The sequence below is a fragment of the Gallinula chloropus genome, assembly GCF_964237585.1.
Source record: "Gallinula chloropus genome assembly, chromosome: 1".
NCBI classification, from domain to species: Eukaryota; Metazoa; Chordata; class Aves; order Gruiformes; family Rallidae; genus Gallinula; species Gallinula chloropus.
The window spans coordinates 155,343,044-155,364,557 of NC_140085.1; the positions used below are offsets into that span (position 1 = coordinate 155,343,044).

General features: G+C 40.6%; 1 protein-coding gene across 2 annotated transcripts in view; it reads left to right on the forward strand.

Moving 5' to 3' along the window:
* Window positions 1-21,514, forward strand: part of NALCN (sodium leak channel, non-selective) — a gene marked incomplete at both ends in the record, with an annotated part of 232,005 nt that overhangs the window by 38,445 nt on the left and 172,046 nt on the right. For both annotated transcript variants that reach the window (XM_084271507.1, XM_084271508.1), the window contains one exon: window positions 7,886-8,040. In XM_084271507.1, coding sequence (XP_084127633.1) covers window positions 7,886-8,040 — 155 coding nt within the window. The remainder of the gene's footprint in view (window positions 1-7,885; window positions 8,041-21,514) is intronic.

Here is a 21,514-nt window from a genome sequence, read left to right on the forward strand (position 1 = left end):
ACAAATATGAGAGGATGCCCTATTATATCCCCTCATCTCAAACTCTCACATAGCATCTATATTCTATAATAGAGTATTTCCATCTTCTTTTATCCCTTTTATTCCATGGGACATAATTTTTGCTTTCAGCGATCCTATTTCAATAGCTGTGCATTTGGCTGTATTAAAGCCCTTTTTGCTTTGTTGGATCCAGGTAACCAAATCCCCATAGCTTGTCAGGCTGCCATGTCCCCATTGTTATTTATGTTTCTTTCCGTATTCTTGATTTTATACCTGTTTCTCCCTCACTGATTACAGTAGATCATGATGATCTTTTCACTGGCAAGTATTTTTTCTGATATGGCAGTTAATCAGGTTTCAGCCCATTTAGCATGTGTTTTATTGATATGTAGTGCCAACTTCTTAACCAGTCATGTGTCATTGAATGAGTTACTTTACAAAGTCTAATCTAGTCAATTTTATTGTACAAATCTGTAATCTTATCAAAATCATGTTAGTATAATGAGAATTATTTTTCTCCAAATCCATACTGCCTGCCAATTAATTACATTCATGTTCTTTGGTCTTATCATTTCAACTTTGTATCAGCTCTCTTTTCTTTTGTCTTGGCTGAAGTCAGTCTAACCAGTCATGCTGCTTATTCTTTAAAAATTAATGGCACATTAGCATTCTTCCGGAATTTCCCTGCTATTTCAAGATTTATTAAAAATTAATAGAAGAGATGAGAGATGCCCCCAGTTATTTGGGCCTGTTGTTTTGAATCTAATTACCCTCAGCAGATGCTGTCTGATATTCTCAGTTACTAATTCTTGAGTAGTGAAATCTGTGTTTGCCAAGTCGAAATGTAAAATATGGAACGTTGCCATAGCTTAAGCTTTGTGTTTGTAGTGTTCCTAAAGTCATGAGTCCATTAAGCATGCCCTATATTAGCTTTTAATTATACAAATAATAAACAGATATCAGAGACAATCTGTTACCAGGAAGAGCTGAAAGCTTTATAGTTATAATTACAGATATAATTATGAGAAACATTAAATATGGATTAAGTTTTCACACAGTTTAAAAGATAAAGCAGATTCTGTTCTCAGTTTTAAACTAGGAATCTGGTTCTGCAAGTAAAGTATGGTACATGATGACTTTAGACCTAAGTTTGTCTTGAAGCAAAACATAATGCTTAAAAACTACCCTCAGCTATGCTAAGATTATAAAATATCAGAGGAAGAACTGTGCCTAGACAGATCTGTAACCCTTAAGCCAGAGAGGCAGTCTCTGAAATTTCTTTAACTGTCATCAGTGATTTTGGATGGTGCTGTTATTGGATTACCTAGAACCTGCAGTGGCTCCAGCAGCAGCATTGCCCTAAGCTCCAATCTCTTTCTGCACGAAGTAGAAGATCTGTCAATGGAACTCAATTACGGAATGACTCCCTTTTACTGCAGTCGATGGCTATGTATGTGCCTGACTTCAGTGACAGGAGAGATAGCTGTCAATAAGTACACTTTGGAAAAAAAAAAGCCTAAAATAATAGTAAACTACTACTGCAAATTATGTCAGTGTACTGCAAAGTAGTGTCAATGTAATTCACTTATACAGTAGTATCTTCCTTGTTAAACTGAGATCGTAGTGTGATAATAATTAGGAAAATGAGCATTAGAAAACATGATGATAGTAACAAAGTTCTTTATAAATATAATTCTTGCAATACAATATTATTCTAAGAATTGTGCTGGAGAGGCTGTTGTTATTTTTAGGTCTTTTTGTAAAAAGAGCAGTAGTGTAAGGAAGTCATTTAGGAACCGTCTGTTAATATCACTTGTCTGTTCAGAGTTTTCCACTGGAGAAAGTGGACTTGATCGGGTTAGCACAGTAAGAATTAAGATACAGATTTCAGAATAAAATATGCTGCTTTTTTTTTTTAATTTGAAGGGCCTGAGGCAGTCATCCTTGTGTAGACATTTAGTGCTACAACGAATGTGTCCAAGATACTCAGATATGACAGGGGCTCTCAGGTGTGGCACAGGACCGACAAAGACCTGTGACCTCCTAGATCAGCGTCTAAAGGTCAGGAGGGTTACCATCAGGCATCCCAAATGGCACTAGTAATCTGAGCGAGGAAAGTCAAATTGAGTTATAAGTCTTGGGTATTTGCATGGACTCAGTTGCAGGAGGGAGCTTTAAATCTACAATGCAAAGTGTTTGTGACTAAATAGAACTTTTTCTGCATTTGATGTGAAAAATCTGGTCTTTTGTATGACTGAATGTATTAGTAAGAAATAAGTTAGTATTTTCTACCCTAGAAATTAGTACTTGCTGTTATCAGATCTGTGACCTGAGAGGTTCCACTGATCAGCCTGCCAGTCTATACAGATTTTGCATTTGCATTTTGGTGTTTCAAAGAAAGCTCCAAAAACATTGTTAAAATTGGGATGCCCGTGACACAGCTGACCTTATTTTTCCATTATGAATCCAGCTTGTAAATTACATCTCATTTCATAAAGTTCTGATAAAATGCAGAATTTAAAGCTTAAAAAAATGTCTTGGGCTATTATAATTATCTAGAATGGTGCAGTGAAGGTGTTTCATGGAATTAGATCACCCTGGTTTTCAGAATAAAGAAAAAATAATTAAATATCCACCTGTATAATGTAAGAGAGCAGTATTAATAATGCTCATGAGATAACTTGTCTAAAGTCAATGTAGAACCACAGTATTACTTCATCAGAAAATGTTTATTAAGTGATCCTGGCCCGTAATCAATTTAATTTCGGCTTCAGGAAATTCTTCTCTGCAGCATGGAGCTCTGTGCGCTCTTCCAGATTTATTTTAGGTTTATTGCTGTATTCTCACTAGGTCGGTGCTTTTGCCTTGTGCTCTGGCAATATGGCAAAACAGAAGTGTCTTAGAAAAGTCTATAGGAATGGTTTTTTTTTTTCTGGAGTTAGACATCCAAATTCATATAGCAGAAGAGGAAACTCTGAATTCTTGATATCTTAAAGGAGAAATCTATCTCAACAATCATCTGATTCAAGCTTAATTCTATATTAGTACTTCCTGTACAGCAGCGTCTCTTGTATTTAGGTTCTATCACTTTCTGATTTCATTACTTGACATTAAATCATGGTTATTGAGAGTAACCTTTAAGCTCTTCAGAACTATGGGATCTCTCAATTCTCAAAGGTTTCTGTCATCCTTCAGTGTGATTTTGATGAGGTGGGGCTCACACAGTCCCACAGGTCCCTAATAAAAATGGATAGCGCAGAACCCAGTGCCAGTTCCTCTGGGACCCAAGTTTATGTATTGTTGCCTGTTTGGAAGCTGTACAGTTGCTACTTACTTGCTTCATGATTCCCCAGACATTTTTTATGTCTCCTGTGGTGTTTTTACCAGTGCAGTAGTTCTTTAGGCAGCAGCTGTGCAGTACATGGGTTTGGTGCAGAGGCAAACATAGGGTTCCTTTCAACTAACACAGAAAATCCTTCAGCTTCAACTAGTTGATTTCTAGTTACTGACTTTGCCTAACTGACCACTTGGAGTTGTTTTCTTAAATACCTTATCAATAAGTAGTCGTCTTCATTTTTTCTGTAATTTTCTGGATCTAGAAAGTACATGAGTAAATTGGTAATTTTGAACAGCTTTCTGGTGATATCTTAGAAAATTAATACAATACTAGAATAAAAAGAAATCCCATTTTTTTTCTCCATTTCTATTTTCAGCAGAGAAGGTCAGGCTAACAGAAAATGGGGAGTTAGGAGCTACCTTGGGTAATTTGACTCTTTTAGTTGTTAAAACCTCTGAAGAATGGCCCTAATAAACTGACGGTGCTCAAAGAGAGATTGTGCTCACATGATGTGCTGGTTTTGGCTGAGGCAGAGTTGATTTTCTTCACAGTACCTAGTATGCAGCTATGGTGTGGATTTGTGCTGTAAACAGTGTGTTGATAAGACAGGGATGTTCTAGCTATTGCTGAGCAGCGCTTACACAGAGCCAAGGCTTTTGCTGCTCCTCACCCCACCCCACCAGTTAGTAGGCTGGGGGTGCACAAGGAGTTGGGACACAGCTGGGACAGCTGACCCCAACTGACCAAAGGGGTATTCCATACCCTATGACATCATGATCAGCAGTATATATAGGGGAGGGCTGCTGCTCAGGGACTGGCTGGGCATTGGTCAGTTGGTGGTGAGCAATTGTTTCTGCTTGCATCACTTGTCTTTTATGGGGTTTATTTATTTTTCTTTGTTATTTTTTCATTATTATTAATAATAATTATTAGTAATAATAATAATGATTAATGATTATTATAATAATAATTTTTACACAGTGAGGGTGACAGAGCCCTGGCACAGGCTGCCCAGGGAGGTTGTAGATTCTCCATCTCTGGAGATATTCAAGATCCGTCTGGACGCCTCCCTGTGTGACCTGTCCTAGGGAACCTGCTTTGGCAGGGGGGTTGGACCCGATGATCTCTGGAGGTCCCTTCCAACCCCTATGATTCTGTGATTCTGTGATTTTTTAAAAAAAGTAAATTATTCTTATCTCCAACCTCAATTCTTACTTTTACCATCCAGTTCAATTCCCCATCCTGCTGGAGGGACGAAGTAAGCAAGTGTCTGTGTGGTGCTTAGGTGCTGATTGGACTAGAACCACGACACATGAGCACATAGTGGTTGAAAGACTAGTTTTGCTACAGAAGCCATGGAAAACAGGCACATGTACTACCAAGACACCAATTCTGTTTCTTTTTGTGGTGTACATATGTATACATATATGTAGTCAAAATGTTCTTCAGGCAGTTAAAACATGTCAGAGTAGCACTCCTATGTCTTTTGCGGCAGTCATTATTGAAGGATTCTTATCAAGTGATGTGGGGTCAGTCATCACCTTCTGCAACCTTTGCAGTCCTGTGCAGAATTAATTTCTCAGCTTGCTTGCTAGGTTGATGCTGTGCTCCGTACACATTGAATACTCTGCATAGAAATACTCAGTTTGTTGATAGTGGTTAATTATTTCTGTGATGATGTTGCAAGAATTCATAATTTTATGAAAGCACCCTATTCAGCAAGATACCTAGGCACATTGCCTCATCAAACTTTTGAGATGCTTAAAATAAGTTATGTGCTGAATCAGCATCTTGGTACTTAGTTGATGTTGATGATGTTCCTTCCTAGCAAGGAATAAAACAATCTCTTATTGAAATCATCAGGTGATATTCTAGACGCTTCTAGACTAACTATCTTATATTGTCTAGGCCATGTAGACTAGTCTCTGCTTACTTACTGTCTTGAGCCAGAACGCAGATTGCTTAGTGACGTTGGTCCAAAGCAAGCCTGTATCTGTACAGACACAGGCACTATAAGCAGAGATTGTTCCCTTTCAGCCTAAATCAAACTCAGTGCGTGGTGGCAGCTTTTCTTCTTCACAAGGAGGTTTGATGTAATACAAAAATGACCTAGGTATAAATGAAGCACTTGAAGTGAGTGCTTTGCATTGTAGTGATTGAGCTAGCAATGCTTTTAATAATATGCCTTCACGCTGCTAGCCTCTTGGATCTGAGGGATATTCTAATGCAAACCATAATGTAAAATTCATTAGCTACCAGTAGCTAGGGTTCTGAATCTGCTTGAGCCAATGAATTAATTTTCATTTCTGAAAATATTCATAAAATGTTGCCTCATAATGATCCTATATATTATAATTGCTTTTAGATGGCAGTATTATAAATCTAAGGTACTGAAAGCATACAACTGGGTGTGATTTAACATATTCTAGTATAAAGGAATTAAGATGCCTGGATGATTTTTTAAATCCTTGAGGGAGATGAGCTGAGCCTGTTTATAAAAAGCGCAGTGAGTACACCTGTGCTTGTGTATCTGTCTGTCTAGTTACACACATAGCTAAATATCAGGGTGTTGATACCTCTGTGAGCATCCATGCAGATATGTAAAGCTCTCTGGTATCATGGAGAAATGACGACATGATGGGTGCATCTGCAGTTACTTCTCTGCATTTATAATTGCCTAGGAAAAACTGTGTAGGAAGCTTTGGTTTCACACTGACAGATTTAGACTAATCTATTGCTACTGAATGTAGTGCATAGAAGAAAGAAAAATAAAGCAATTAAAGCTTCTGTTCACCCAATTTAGTTGTCAAAATGCATCGGTGACTTAGACGAAAAGAAGAGGACTTTGAGAAGAACAATAAGATACTAATTACACTAAAGGGCAGGCTGAAAAGTTTCACCTTTTCTCTGGACAAGCAAGATTAATTAAAATGATGAATTTTAAGGCACTGATCTGAAGCCTCAGGATAACAGGGTGAATATTGCAAGATTTTCTTTGTAACTTTCAGCAGTTTGGTTTGGGTGTTCCTATATCAAAAGTCGGTGCTGTGACCAGGAAGTCAGAATCAACCTGAACATGAATGGAAGAATGCTATCAACTGTTTTTTTCTCAGTCCAGAACTCGCCGTGATTAGCTTTTCAAGTCTGATTTGAAATTGCCCGAGGACTGAACCAAAAATCAGGACTTTCATTTGCTGGTTGAGAGAATACAAGCAAGAAGAAAATCAGCTGTTGCTTAGCTGTGTGCCTGCTCAGCCTGTTGGAGCTATGTCATGTTATAACCTTTCTTCTCTGTGGTTTGCCCCGCTGACTCACAGCATGAGTAACATGTACCCTCACTTCTGCGCTGACATACTGAGCCGTGTTGCGTGTAGGACCCTAACAGGCACCTGCTCGGGATGGAGGGGGAGAGTTTGCTGATGTTACCTCTGAAATAAACTACTTCTTGAGTAATGGGATGACCCGTGTTTGGTATTGGCAAAAGACTCTGCATTGTGATTATTAACTGAGTGCTGTAAATGATATGGGGAAATCAACAGCCTGAGCTTCCCCTTACTGAAGTTTGGGAGTACTTGGGTACCTGTCTTTACATGTACATGCCACAGGCACATATTTAACAGGACAGGGCACTACAGACTTGTCCTCCCTCCCCTATTAGCTTCTGTGTCCCTTATCACTGGACCTACCTGAATTCCTGTTGCGGTGTGGCGTGATAGAAGCCTCTTCAGCAGCTCAGCCCCAGGTGCCAGAGGAGCTGGGAAGATGCTCAGCCTCTGGCAACAGTGAAAAAAATGGCCAACACGCTGTGTTGGAGCACTGCCCTTTGGCTCATGATCTTTCCATTTTTCAGTATTTAATTTACCAATATAAATCAGTCTGAACCAGTTCAAACCAGTTCAGTGGCTTCTTCTCCAGTTCTACCTAATCGTTACTGGACTGACCTAAAAGTGAATCAGATGCTTCACTCACAGAATTACCTGCATACGAATTGCACTAACCATGTAATGATTGGACGCTGTGGCTGTGGCTGTAGCTGGCTGTGGTGGAAACCTGGCCCGAATATATATTACAGGTGGCTTACAGGTCATTCACAGTGATCCTTTTAAAGAGTGTCAAAGCTAGCTCAGGTAATGTCTGTGGAAGTCAAAGTCACAGTATTCACGGCAGTTGAACACACTCTCAGGATTTGGAAAGAAGCCTGAAGCAGGAAGAGTACAAACTTCAATAAAGAGCAGTGGGTGCAGCTGTATGTTCACTCCTCTGTGTGGTGTCTTGGAGAGTCTCCATTTTTGATGGGGGCTATAGGCATTAGCATGAAACTTCTGCTGTTAGTATTTGTACTGTGATTTCATGAGACTGAAGCCTTAGGAGACAGTTAGCTTGCCCTTTACAGGAAGTGCTTATGTAATGAAAATAATGTATACCAAAGAACATCAGATGGAAAAAATAATAGCTGATGTACTTTTCACTTTAGTCCTCTTGCTTTCAAGTATTTATTTTTGCTATAGGTTGAGTTTATGTAACACCTTCATTTTGTCTTTTTCACAGAAATGTAACCTGGAATAATTTAGCTATCCCAGACACCCATTGTTCCAGAGAACTAGAAGAAGGTTACCAGTGCCCACCTGGATTTAAATGCATGGACCTTGAAGATCTGGGACTAAGCAGGCAAGAGCTGGGCTACAGTGGCTTTAATGAGATAGGTCTGTCCTACTGGTAACATCCATTTCAGTATCCATTTGAAAATGTTTATGAAATGAATAGAATAGATAGCTTATATCTGTGCTAAAAAGATATTGAGTGCAATCAGTATTCTGTTCAAGTAGAGCACATGCCAGAAGGAGAAGCTGTGCTATTTGCTTTGCAATGATGAAGTTATCATCTATTTTTACACCGCCTGGGATCCCAGGATTTAAATAACTTTAAAACAATGTCTTTATTTAAGAAGAGTCAACCGTTGATTATCACCAGTATGCAAATGTGATGACTAATTTCTGTGTTTTATTTTTCATTTTAGAGTATATAATTTAGCCTATTTGTCTAATTTTAGTAGTAATTCCCATGCAAAAATGAAAAAACAACCAAAAGACCAACCAAACCCACCCGGAATTACTTGGATAATCATCTTGGTACTAACGAGAAGGGGGAGAGAAAAATAGACAATGTGTATCTGTGGAAATCTCAATCCAAACTGTGTGAGTTAGACCATCACCCAGAAAAGTGATTGAGAGTCAGGCAGATTTTACAATACAGGTGCTATTTGTGTTCAGTGAAAACCGCTGTGGGGTCACCAGGAGAATACATTCTCTGCTGGCTGCAATGTCTCCTGCCATCCCCGTAGGAAAAGGAGCAGAGAACAGTAATTCAGGAAAGGTGGCAAGACCATGGGCAGTTGTGGCAAGACCCACATCCAAATGGAAAATAGGCAGCTACCCTGACAGAACATTGTGGTTATCTCACATTTATTTAACAGACAAAGGTCCAACGGGAGCCTGCAGCTGTACATTTTCATTTCAGCACAGGTAGGGAAGTCCCTTCAAATGATAAAGCATACCTGCAGGCCCAGGTCTTTATGATGCATCTCTCTAACTCTGATAAGCTGCATTTTTTTTCTTTTTCCATTTTTCCTGGCTTGAGCTCCAGACTGTTACCCTGGCCCCAGCTGAACTTGAAGATAATAAAAAGGTTTAATGACTGAATGACTACAATCCAAAAAGTTTTTTTGAATATTGAAAGCCTTTGCAGCTGAAATCACTTCATTTAGTTCCCATGGTTCTGCATATACACCATTAGCCAGAGAGTTACAAGAAATAGTCTTGGAATCCTGTTACAACAAGTAATCCACGATACCAAATAATTTCTGAACAAAACCAGCTATTTGTGTCGTTTCTTTTTTTCTTGTGAAAAACACTGATTTCAGCCAAACTCCGTTCTGGGACCTCTGGGAGTCGAGAGTGTACCAGTTGTGCCAATACTGCTAGCTGAATAGCACTATTGATAGTACCTAGCTTTCATATCCACTTTTCCTTTACCTTAAAGGATAACCCTGGCTGATCTCTCCGACAACCTTCAGATTCCTAAGTTAGTGGCATGCTGCCATGCCTGGGTGAACACGAGCTGAGTTCACACTAGAAGCTAAAAACATTCACATGCCAAGTTCTCTAGTTGGAGATGGTTTGGCAGGGGAGCGTGGGATAGGTGTGTCACCAGAGTTATGCCTCAGATTGAAATCACCCTTCTTATCTTGACATGTGAAATTATTTGTGGCATTGAAGGCTGTTATTCTAGCTGCCTACCTGGTCGCCGGGGAAAAGTAGCTGCAATGCCTTAGACAAGCATAAGTGGGTAGATGATTTGAACGAGGCTCAGAGTGCTTAATAAAGGAGGCCAGTATGCTTTTAATGATGGGGGCAGATTGGCAAAGACAGGTGAAGGAGTTTTATCTGAGGGTGCCTGTAAAGCTGGTTGAAATAACAGGGCTCCAACTCACAACTCCCAAGTTGCTGTCCTATACTTTATTAAAATGTTACTCAGAGTCTTGCATCTGAAAGATCAAATATTGCTACTGGACTTAGGAGGCTGCTCGTTGGTACGCTGGTTTTGTTTAAAGATAGTTAACCAGGACATAAAACCTCTTGGTACAGCAGCCAGAAGTTAAGTTGAATATCAATTGAAAGCTGATTAATAAACATCAAAATGCTGGGTAAGATACAGCAACTTTGTCACAAGATGTTAAATAAGCTTCCTCAAATTGGGAATGTTATAAACAGTTACAATCATCAGGTTTATCGATATTTTAAAATCTCTATTTTGTCATTCACCTTTGTATGTAGTTAACAGGTAAGTAATGCAGTAGATCTTTTCTGTGTAATTATACTGTTTTATTGTATACATTCATTGATATTTTACTTGCAGATATTATTATTCAGCCTGTCCTATTGGTTCCTGAAATCTATCATTACAAAAATCACAAGAGCATAGCAGTTTGGCAGCTACTGTCTAATTAGTACCATTTAATTTGCAGAATATAAATACAAGCTATGCATATTTGAATTTGATGATTTATGTTATTTTTTTCTCCTTAAAGAAAAAGCGAGAGGATTTTACAGTTTTGTTATTGGGTGAAGACCAAACTGTCCTAATCAGTTAAAAAATAGAGGGTTTTTTATACAGTGAGGGCTATGCCAAGTAGGTAGTTTCATATTTGGAAAGTCCCTTGATTTTGATCATACCCTGCTCCTACTTTTATAAATGGCTTTGCCTTTAAAGGGATGCAGATTGGAAAGACGATGATGTAAGTTTGGTGCTTGGAAATATATTTATTTCCTATGTTTTCATTTTTTAGTGTTGAGGTGGGTTCTGTTTATCTGCTTTATATATACCTCTATGCAAGTATACATATGCAAGCTTTGTTTAAGGAAGCATATAGTTATAGGCTACTGAAAAATATGACTTGAAGTCATCTTGTCAAGGTAATCTAGGCCATCCCCTTCCAATGTGAAGACTTAACAATCTTTCTGGGAAATCTGTTGCACTGCTTCATTGTCTGTATGCTCAGGAAGATTTTCCTAAATTACAACCTCAATCTCTCTTTTTTGCAATTCAAGATTGTAGTTACTTACCTTATTCACTATTAACATAGAGAAAACTTTTTTAAAAAAAGCTTTTCTGAATCTTTCAGGATTATTATTATACTTCTTCTACCCTCTATGGCCCTGCTGGGCCATATACCTCCAAATGTTACATTCTTTTGCTATAAGACTTATATTTTCTACCTTAAATTATTCTTAATGTCCTGTAGATTTTTCTCCATCTGATTCACCTCTTTGTTGAAGTGCAGTACTGGCAGAGTACCCCAGTAGAGCCATTACTTTATGTGTTTTTAAGCTTTATTAGAGTTTCTACATCCTAGTGAGATGTTTTCCATTTTCAGAACAGCATGTTGTGGGTGATTCATGTGTTTGTCTGATTTGTTGCAGCCCTTGTGTCCTTTTGAAAAAACTGCCATCACTGTTTCCCATCCTTTATTTGTTTACTTGATTACTTCTCTTTAAATGTATACCCTTGCCTTTGTCTCCTTTGAATAGCATAACTTTTTTTCAGACTATTTCTGGAATTTTAATTCTTTTCTCCTGAGTACTTGCAGTGCCTCTTAGTTTACTTTTGTCTGAAATTTGATGAGTATAATTTATTTTCTATTAACCTGGTCAGGAGCAAAATAATAAATAGAACCAGACAAAGATCAGACTCTGTTGGAACCTTGTTTCTCAGTCTTCCTTTCTGAGAATGTTACATTAACAGCTGCTCATAAGGACACTTAACGAATGGCCATCACTACCCATCACAGAGTAGCTTCACGCAGCCATATTTCTGTATGTTGTCATGGTGAGACAGTGTTAAAAGCCTTTTAAAATCAAGATGTAGACCATCAAGTGCTTCTCTTCACAAAAACCTTCTTCATTCTGCATTTGTACAGCAATAATACAATAAGATATATGCCATAGGTTCTCCAGTTCCTGCATCCTTTCAATATGCACTAATAAAATAATACTTTCATCTGATGTTGTTGAAAGTAATTTTTTGGACGTGGGCCCTGTCAACTTCTCTCCACAGCTAACAACTCTGTTATTCAACATACCTTTTCTAGATTGGGTGTAGAATGAAATTTAACATGAATCAGTTTTGCCTACTTTATGAGCATAACCTCTAATGAAGATGAAATTAATAACAGCCTGGGTAGTAGTGCCTGGCTATACCTCTAAGAGAGTTCTAAGCAACAGTTATAGGGGTCTATCTTAGAACAGTTTGTGAAATGTTAAGTAGAGAACCCATGAACTAAGGTCTCAGTACCCCAAATCACTTTCTTTGTGAAGTTCAGCTTTCAGCTGATGGGAGGCTACAAGAAGTTACTGCTTTCTTCTAGCAAGCTGTTCGTGAACTGACTAGAAACCTGACTACTCTTTCCAACAGTTTGACATGGAACTTGACTTCTTAAATAGGTATTGTTCTTATACAGTGGGAGCCTTCATATTAAATGAAGTCTTTTATCCGTCAGGATGCTTGAAAGATTTTTTGAATACTACCTGTGGGGCTGAGTGGGAGTAAGAGAAAGGATATGAATGAGAGGCTTGGCTGACTCTGTGGATGTGGGTGGCAAAGCTCCGTACTATTGACTATACCTGTATGGCACTGTCAAGCACTTCTGTTTCTCAGACTTCTTAGCTGGTTTTAATTCAGGCTCCTATAAAAAGGTTGATGTTTCCTTCGTACTAGAACAGCCTTCAGCCTTGTCTCCTACTGAGAGCATCAGGTACATTCACAGTTGGCCTGTTTCTTCCTTCTGATTTTATTCCCCTCTCTCTGTTTTTCCTAGCTGTGTTTAATCCATAGGGTATAGCTGATGGGATGACAGTAGCACAAAGCGTGTGAAGAATACTGTGCTAACTATTGAGAAAAATGACCTTTGTTTTGTAAATAAACCCCAGTAATTGTACAACTCATTAGGCATGTGATTGTATTTGCATAAGTGTTTTCATCTGATATATCTAAAAAGCATGAATATAATTGTTGAATTAATAACAGCATGCAAGACTTGGCAACTGGAGAACTATGACAAGAACTTCTGCCTTCTGTGTCACTGTTCATCTGAGTGTGCACCTACCTTTCATCAATAACGTGGCAGTAATTGCCATCAAGGCCACACTAAGGATGTTGGTAGAGCATCTCTGGGGGTGTTGCTGGAGTGGGTGCTACAGAGACACCCAAATGTGCCACAACCCCCTGCTGCTGGATCTTGGGCTGGTTTTTTCCTTACCTGTACTTCTCACAGAGTACAGATCCTTTTGCATTCAGATTTTTGTAACATCTGGCTAGTAATCATTCCTCATGCCTCATGGGTGCAATCATCTGTAATCATCTACAGATGTACACTTGCAGCTACGTTACTGATTTCACTCTTCATGTAATCCTAGAGAAGGTTTTCTTCTTCATTTACAGGGCTACATATTGCTTCAGATATTCTCAAAAGGAAGTTCAGAAGGAAAGATACCTAAAAGTTGAAAAAATATTCTACAAACTAAGGGAAAGAAGTTTCATGCCATGAAAGATCGTTCTGAAAGGATAAGATGTTATTCGATGCTGTATCATCAACCCATCTGTCATTTTCTAGGGCCAGTACCCTATTAAATGACACTAATTATATCTTGTACCTGCAGAGAGTACTTGACAAAGGCTACCATACTAATGCCCACTTTATGTGTAGGAGACAAACACACATGTTGTAATTTGGAGGCAAATACTGACATTGCAGTGGCAAGGAGTGCTTCAGAGTAGAGATACAAAAACTACATCTGTATAAATCTCACTGCTCTACAGTAGAAGGGAGTGCTATTCAATGGCACGATGACCCAGCAAAAGCATCTCATTTCATGGGCTGTAAAACAGCAACAGGGCTGTAGGTCTCAGCATTTCCAACTTTTATAATAAGGCCTTTCCCTTTATAATATGTGACCCAGAATTTAAATAGTCTTAGCATGCCTACAACTGAGAGCCTTTTTTAAAGTTGATAATTAGAATAAAAGATGTTATATGTCTGCCATGATTAGATTATAAGGGAACTTAATGTTTGTTAAAAGAAACATCACTGTGGGGCCCAAGTCAACTTCCTCAATTCACTTACAGGTAATGTTTTAATAAAAGGCTTGTACAAGAATCAAAATAGTCCCTTTGTTTACCCATAAATTGAAACTTTATCTACCAAATACAGGAGCTTCATTGGTTCTTGTAGGAGTTATTTTATGATGGGGGAAAGATCTTTGAGTGTGCAACAGGTTTGAATTGCAAAGGTTGACTTAGACTAGAAGATTGGGGTGGCATTAGGTCCATTGTTCAGAAGGAAGGAATGAAGGTTAAGGAAGTATGCTTTAAATCTGGATTTTGCTACAATCCATTAAGCACGTTTTCCATGAGAGATTTCATGTTGCCTAGAGGTAGGGTACCTGTTGATAGGATTAGAATTCATAGTGCCCGAGTAGGGAGAGGTGTGGTGGACACATGAAAGCCAAACAGCTGGAAAGGGTGGAGGGATGCTTACATTAGTCGGAATAAAAGCTGAAGTCAGCCTAAATGTGATCCCCAATTAGTTACTGCTAGAAAAAGCAGGCATTCAGACCTACAAGTCCATTTGTTTATGGGGACACCTGTATAATGAATTTGGCTGCAGGGGGCTGACATGCATTCTTAAAGAGAAACTACATATGACACACATTTTTATACAGTAGTGCAGTGGTCTCGGTGAGAGACTTGCATTCTGGAAGGATGCCCTACTTCCCTCCATGCCCCCGTGCAGGTCCTGGAGTAGATCATGCCCCTTCCACCTCCCTCCCTCCTGAGTATGCAGCAACAGTGGCCTGGTTTCAACTGAGATTTTCTTTTAGTAGACACTACAGTGTTTTGGATTTAGAATCATGTTGATAACACGTTGATGTTTTCAGTTGTTATAGTGCCTACACTAAGACAAGGACTTTTCAGCTTCTCACGCCCTACCAGGTGCAAAAGGAGCTGGGAGAGCACGACCAGGACAGCTAGACTGGCCAGAGGGATATTCCCTGCCATACAGTGCCATGCTCCACATATAAGTGGGGAAGCTAGCTGGGAGGTGAGATCCCTGCTTGGAAATAGAACGGGCATCAGGGTGGGTTTTTTTTTCCTGCATGTGATGAGCAGTAGCATTTGTGCATCACTTGTATTACTGTTATTACTATTATATTCTTCCTTTGTTATCCTATTAAACTCAACCCATGAGGTTGTTATTTCATTCTCCTCCCCATCTCCTTGCTGGGAGAATGAGTGAGCAGCTGTGTGGTGCCTAGCTGCTGGCTGGGGTTATACCATGACAGTCCTTTTAGGTGTCCAACATGGGGCTTGAGGGGTTGAGATAACAACAGATTTAACATCAGCGTGCTAAAACATATTTTTTATGAGCATTTATTATGTCAGTTTAATTACCACTGGGCACAAAGTTGTTTTATTTGTCCACAGAGTTGTTCTCAGGGTTGTGTTATGTAACACCTTACATGCTTGTATATACGGGTTACCAGTCCCTGTGTGTAGTTTGTCACTTCTGGATGTTGAATTAAGGTTATTGCTTTGCTGTTCAGTGTAGTACTGGCTTATGGTATTTTAAAATCATTGATAGTCAGACAAGTTCTGTATTTGTATTCAGCGGTGGCTGAATCTGTATTCAGCAGTGTCAAAGAGACAGCTTCATGTCTGTGCTTGGGGAACCATCTATCATAAATTACTAATAATTATACTTTTAACTTTTCCTGTGGGGGGAGACACCTTCCTTCACCTTTCCCTTCTTCTTCAGGCTAATTACAACAGCTCTTGAGAATGTTGAATACCCTTGGGATGCTTGGACCAGCATGTTTCTATTGCTAGGTCTCCTCAGTGTGGTTCGGGTCTTGTTTCAGGTTAAACAACTATTTAAGAATGCCACCCGGAGGTAACCCCTGTGACAGGCACTGCAGCTACTCCAACCCCGGCAAACTGGCACTGTGGGTACTCAGTAAGCACTGCATCTGAGCCAGAGAACCAAACCATACTGGTATCAACTGCCCCCATACACAAGAAGAAATGGACATTAAAGTCTACTTGCTTAGTAAAGGATGATGAAAAAGTGTCATCACAAGAACAGGAGGAAGAGACTGAGGCAAAGATAACTGCTCCATCCCTGGCCATGAGTGAGAAGTCATTGATTAGGTGAGCAGCTTGTCACCTGGCTGCTCTGATGCTGGAATAACAGAGTCAGTAGCCTGGAATTAGAAGATAGGGAAGCCTAGCAGCTGGGATCCCTGTCTAGTGAAGGCCAGGCTCTGGAGGTGACTCATGGGGAAAGGTTTCCCTTCAAAGAAGATGTTTTATGCCACCCAGGCAAGTGGACCACCATGGAGAGAGGTATCTAGTACCTGGGGGGTTTAGCTCTGTGGCAGATGCTTTTCTAGTGATCCAGAAAATGTGCAGTTACCCACAGATCCAGGTGAAGTCTGGTGTATCTGACCCATGTGGTAGAGGTTTACAGAGAGCATACCACCAGCATATGCCAAATCATTTGGCCTGGCAACACCAAGAGGCACTAAGAGTGAATGGAGTGGCTGGCCAACTCCAGCAATACAAAGAAAATCTCTCTTCCCCTCTATGGGTCTCTGTCTCAGCTGTTGAAAGACTGTCTAAAAAATCCCAAAACTTGTTCGAGAAACTGACCTGGGAAGTCCAGCAACAGAAAGTGTCCTATTCCCTGTTTATATGGACTAGTATCTCAGCTTTTAGGAATAAGTGCTCCCCCTGCTCAAAAGAGGGGTATGGTGGTTTGACCGTGGCTGGAGGCCAGATGCCCACCAAAGCTGCTCTATCACTCCCCTTTGCAGCTGGACAAGGGAGAAAATATATATGGGGAGGATTAGTAGTCGAGATAAGGACAGGGAGAGATCATACCACAATCAGCGTCACGGGCAAAACAGACTCAGCACAGAATAAAGGAAAGAAATTCTAATTTATTACCCTGCACTGCACACCCAGTGACACCAGAGTTGGGTAATGAGAAGTGGCACCAGATCTTAAAGCACCTCCCCCCACCCCTCCCTTCCTAGCAGACTTCCCTTTAGTCATGGTTTTGCTCCATTCTTCCCCCCACCCCCAATCAGGGAATAGGGGATTTCAGTCAGTTCCTCAAGAGTTTTCCTTCTTAGCTGGGAGGGGGGTTGTTGAGGGGGCATTCCTCACACCCTTCCCCTGCAGCACTGTGGGGTCCCACCCAAGGGAGACAGTCCTCCACAAGCTTCTCCACCATAAGTCCTTTCCCACAGGGCTTCAGCTCTTCACCAGCTGCCCCTGTGTGGGTCACTTCTATAGGGTGCAGTCATAAGTCACAGAGTGTCTCTCAGGCACAGACTGTTCCAGCCTGGTCCCCCACGGAGTCACAAGAACCCCCAGCAAACCTGCTCTGGTGTGGATCACTCTCTCTGACTCATCGCTCTTGCTCTCTCTCTCTCTCCATGGTCTGCAAGCACTGGCAGGGGCTTGCTCCAGCGGGGCTCACAGCGTCTCCCGTGAGTCTCCATCCACTCCACCATGGGTTTCTCCGTGGGCTGCAGAAGCATCTTTCTCTCTGGTACCTGGGATGCCTCCTCCCTGCCTTTCACTGACCTTGGTGCCCGCACAGTTTTTTTACACCTTCTCACTCCCTTCTCTGGGGGCAAAGAGCAGCTGCTGGTGGTTTTTTTTCTCCTAAACATGATTCCCAGAGGTGCTGTGACCATTGCTGATGGGCCTGGCCTCAGTCAGCAGCAGGTCTGGCCTTGAGCTGGCTGGTGTTGGCTCTGTGGGTCCTGCAGAGAGTTTCTGGCTGCTTCTTGCAGCAGCCATCCCTGCATCCCCCCTCCTTCACCGAACCCAGCCATGCAAAACTACAACAAAGGGATCTAGAGGGTACACACCACAAAGGACTCTCTGGTTTCATCTAGATGACCACGGAGAGGACATGAAGAATTGGAACAAAAATCTACCTCGACTCTACAGACACAGATGTAGGGGTTCTTCCAGGAAGTTTGCTGGTCCTGTCACCAGTGGGCAGTTCCCAAGACAGAATAGGAAGACTCATCTTACTTCCAATCTTACGGAGGGAGCTTCTCATTCATATTTACAAGAAGTGAGTAAGAAGGATGAGATTCCCAACCCACATGCACCACACAAATCCATTTGCCAGTAACAAATACAATGACTAGGGCTAGAGAGGCCCTGCCTCCAGTCAGGTGGAGGAAAGGGACAGCTAGGTTTACTGGACTGTGTGGATTCCTGGCCCCAGAGAAGAGTGAGCAACACAAGACTGGTGACTAGCAAGAGTACTATAAAGACCTGTTTGTCGTTCTTCCATTAAGTTATTTCCAGTTCTTCTCCATGGGCTGCCTAACACAAAAGAAATTATAAAACCACCTTTGATGTTTAGGAAGCTGAATGATAGCAACACTTACCAACCAAAAAGAAAACACTTTAAAATGCAACTTGCTCTTTATGCTGCCACTGGATGAAGAAAAGAGCCTGTCACTGATGGCAGAGAATGACTTTTCCATTTGTTCATTACTCCACACTCACCTGGCACACTTTTTTCTTGGGGGCAGCATTAGCAGCCAGTTGGTCTTTCCAGGTCCCTGGCATGGGCACAAGAAGCAGGTGAATTATTACTGATTAGTTGTCCTAGGCAACTGCCCACTTTCCCAGCTGTGAGATTTCCAGGTCCATGAGGAACATTGAATTAGGAGTTGAGGAACAGAATAAAAATTATATTTATGGGTTACTTGTTCAAGGTAGGAGATACAACTCATAGTGAAAGAGATTGTAAGAGTGTTCTCAGCCCCCTGTGTGCCTCCTTCCTCCCTCCACTGCCCTTTCAGACAATCATCTCCACATAAATGAAGCCAGTGCCCTTTTGCACAGGCATAGATGGCCAGAAATTCAGATTGGCATCAGCACCACAGCCTGATTGCCTTGGCTCCGAGTTAGTTGGTATCTGGGATAATAGAAAGCAATGAGAGGATGTAGTAGTTAAGTCAGAGCCTCCATTTAATTGTGCCCATTGAAAGCTGAGAAATTGAGCTCTTTCAAAGGAAGCATTGGCTCAGTAATGATTTCAACAAAATTTGTGGTCAGACTGTAATTCTACACGATATACACACTTGATACACGTATCAAGTCGTAATACTCTGTTTATCCTAGCAAGTGCATCATAGTATTAAATACCTTGATAAATAGGTCTGATCTTATTTCACTTATGCAGCTCTTGGATTCAGGCACTTGCATGTAAAGTGCCTAATAAGGAGGCCCTCATCCATGACTGCGGCCTGTGGAGTTATCATGCGGTAACATGACAAGTGATAATGATGTTAATGTGTGGAGGTGGCAGAATGTAATTAGGGAAACCATTCAGACTGCCTGGCGATAAAACTCATATCTTCTAAATGTGGGCCAAAATGACTAAAAGCATGCCTCATTAGTCCAGTGATTGAGAAACCAGTGAAAATCGTTATTTCAAAGATGGTGATAGATTTTAGGTTTTCTTGTTGGAATTCCTTCCTTCCTCGCAGACCTCGAGCAACGGGGCCCTGGTCCCAGCTGAGGCACTGTCATGGGCAAAAGAGTCTCCCCACAGGGAATTTCACTTGTTTGTTTTACTGCCAATTAGCATAAACTTATAAACACCATAAATTACTGCCAGTACTGCCAAGCTTATGGTTTACTGCCACGTGTACTTTAGTTCAGCCCCGAATGGAGACACCTCTGTTTTGCTCAGGAGCAATGCTCTCAGAACCATTGTGCTGCTGCTTTGTGTGGCTTGAAGACGTTCATACAAGATTGTTGCCTCTGCAGTTATTTCTTCATTTGAAGACAGTATTTTCCTTGTTATAGCTGTGTTCTCCTCTTAGATTTAAGTTTATTGGAGGATTCATAAACCTTAATCACCAATTTCTAAGCCATTTCCCAGGTTGACTGGGAAGCAGCTGACTGGTTTTAGAACTGCTGATATAGTCAGTATGGAGTTTTCTTCTGAGCAGGCACTGAGTGGTTGGTCCCTACTTCCTGACTTCCTTTGATCATAAATATACAGTTTATCCTTTGTAATTCACTCCTTCCTGTAGCCTGATGGGACAGGGTTTATAACCCTCTATTAAATATATAAGAAAGTCAATGTCCCTGTACATTGTACTTTGAAAATACATTTTTTTTCTTCAAAGTTATACAGCAAGGTTTATAAAAAGCAGAGAGATACCTGTGATTCACCATTTCTTCCTGATAAACCTGAGATACGACTGTTCCCAAACCATTTTGGAGTGATAGTGTTTTTAGGATGAGTGACAGTTAGCTCAATTTAAGAAAAGTTCTGAGGCAAATAGCAAAATTATTACTGCTACAGAAGGACTGAACATGCCTTTCAAACCTGAGGTCTTGATTAGTCTTCCAGTGAAGGGGTGTAGCTTGCCAGACATCTTCAGATTATTTCAGATTTGTTATTTAGTATGACAATTCTGTCTAAAGGAGCAGAATCATTTTTAAACAGAGGTTCTCTAACGCAAGGCAGTGTTAGTGAGTTTTCACAGGCTGTGGATGTATGTGGAAAGGAGAACACAGGTCATTTCTTTGGAACACAGAGCCAAAATGATCAGACTCCAGCAGGGAGCATGTTTCCTGAAACCTGTCAGTATCTTCCAGCTCTCTGAATTCTTACTGTTGTTGAAGGGAGTCACACCTGCTGTGACATTGTTGTGTGGGTGATGGAGATTAAGTTTTACTGGAGAATGTATTAGCAAAGAGCCTTTCATGAGAAGGATTCAACAGGTTAGAAATAACTCTGTCTTAAATACATTCTGTGAGGCTCTGAATTTTCAGTGGAAAGCCAATGGGTTTTATCTAAAGGCTGTACCTCACCTGGTGGACCTGCATGTCTGAGGTCCTGGTTTTGTATACCCTGTGTCATGACCTTATGCCAGGGAGATGCTTTATTGCTCTTTGTTTACTCCTGATTGATTTCTATGGGAGAAGGAACCCTGATATATAGACCAGAAGGAAGCTCCAGTCTCCTTTTCCAAGGGCTGGCTGAGGCATCATTGTCCTGGCACTCCACAGCACACGCCAACTGCTTAAACTGGCTGCACTACGTGGGTCCCAGGGCATGACTGGAATGTGAAGATTGACTGTTACTGGTGGTGACAGTGAGCTCCTTGTGTTTCTGTGTTGGAAGAGACACAGAGATACCTTAACCTACAGAATTTCAAAAAAGGATGCCAAGACTGCTTCTGATTTTAAACAACTAAGTGGCCTGAATTTTAAAATAATCATAATAATAATAATTACAAAATATAGAGAATGCTCCAGTTAATGCCATAAATATTAGATGTTTCTGTGTGCTTGCCACTTTTTCTCAGTGAAGCCATTTTAGAAGCCTAGGTAATTAAGATATTCTTTTTAAAGCAGGGGTTTAGAGACACACAAAAATTGCTCAAATAATGTCCATTGAACTAGCCCTGTTACACCAACAAATGGTATGTGGAAGTTGTAGTATTTTGGGAAATTAAGAGTAATTTCAGCAGCCCTTCAGAATTTTAATTTATTGCTGTCTTAATCCCA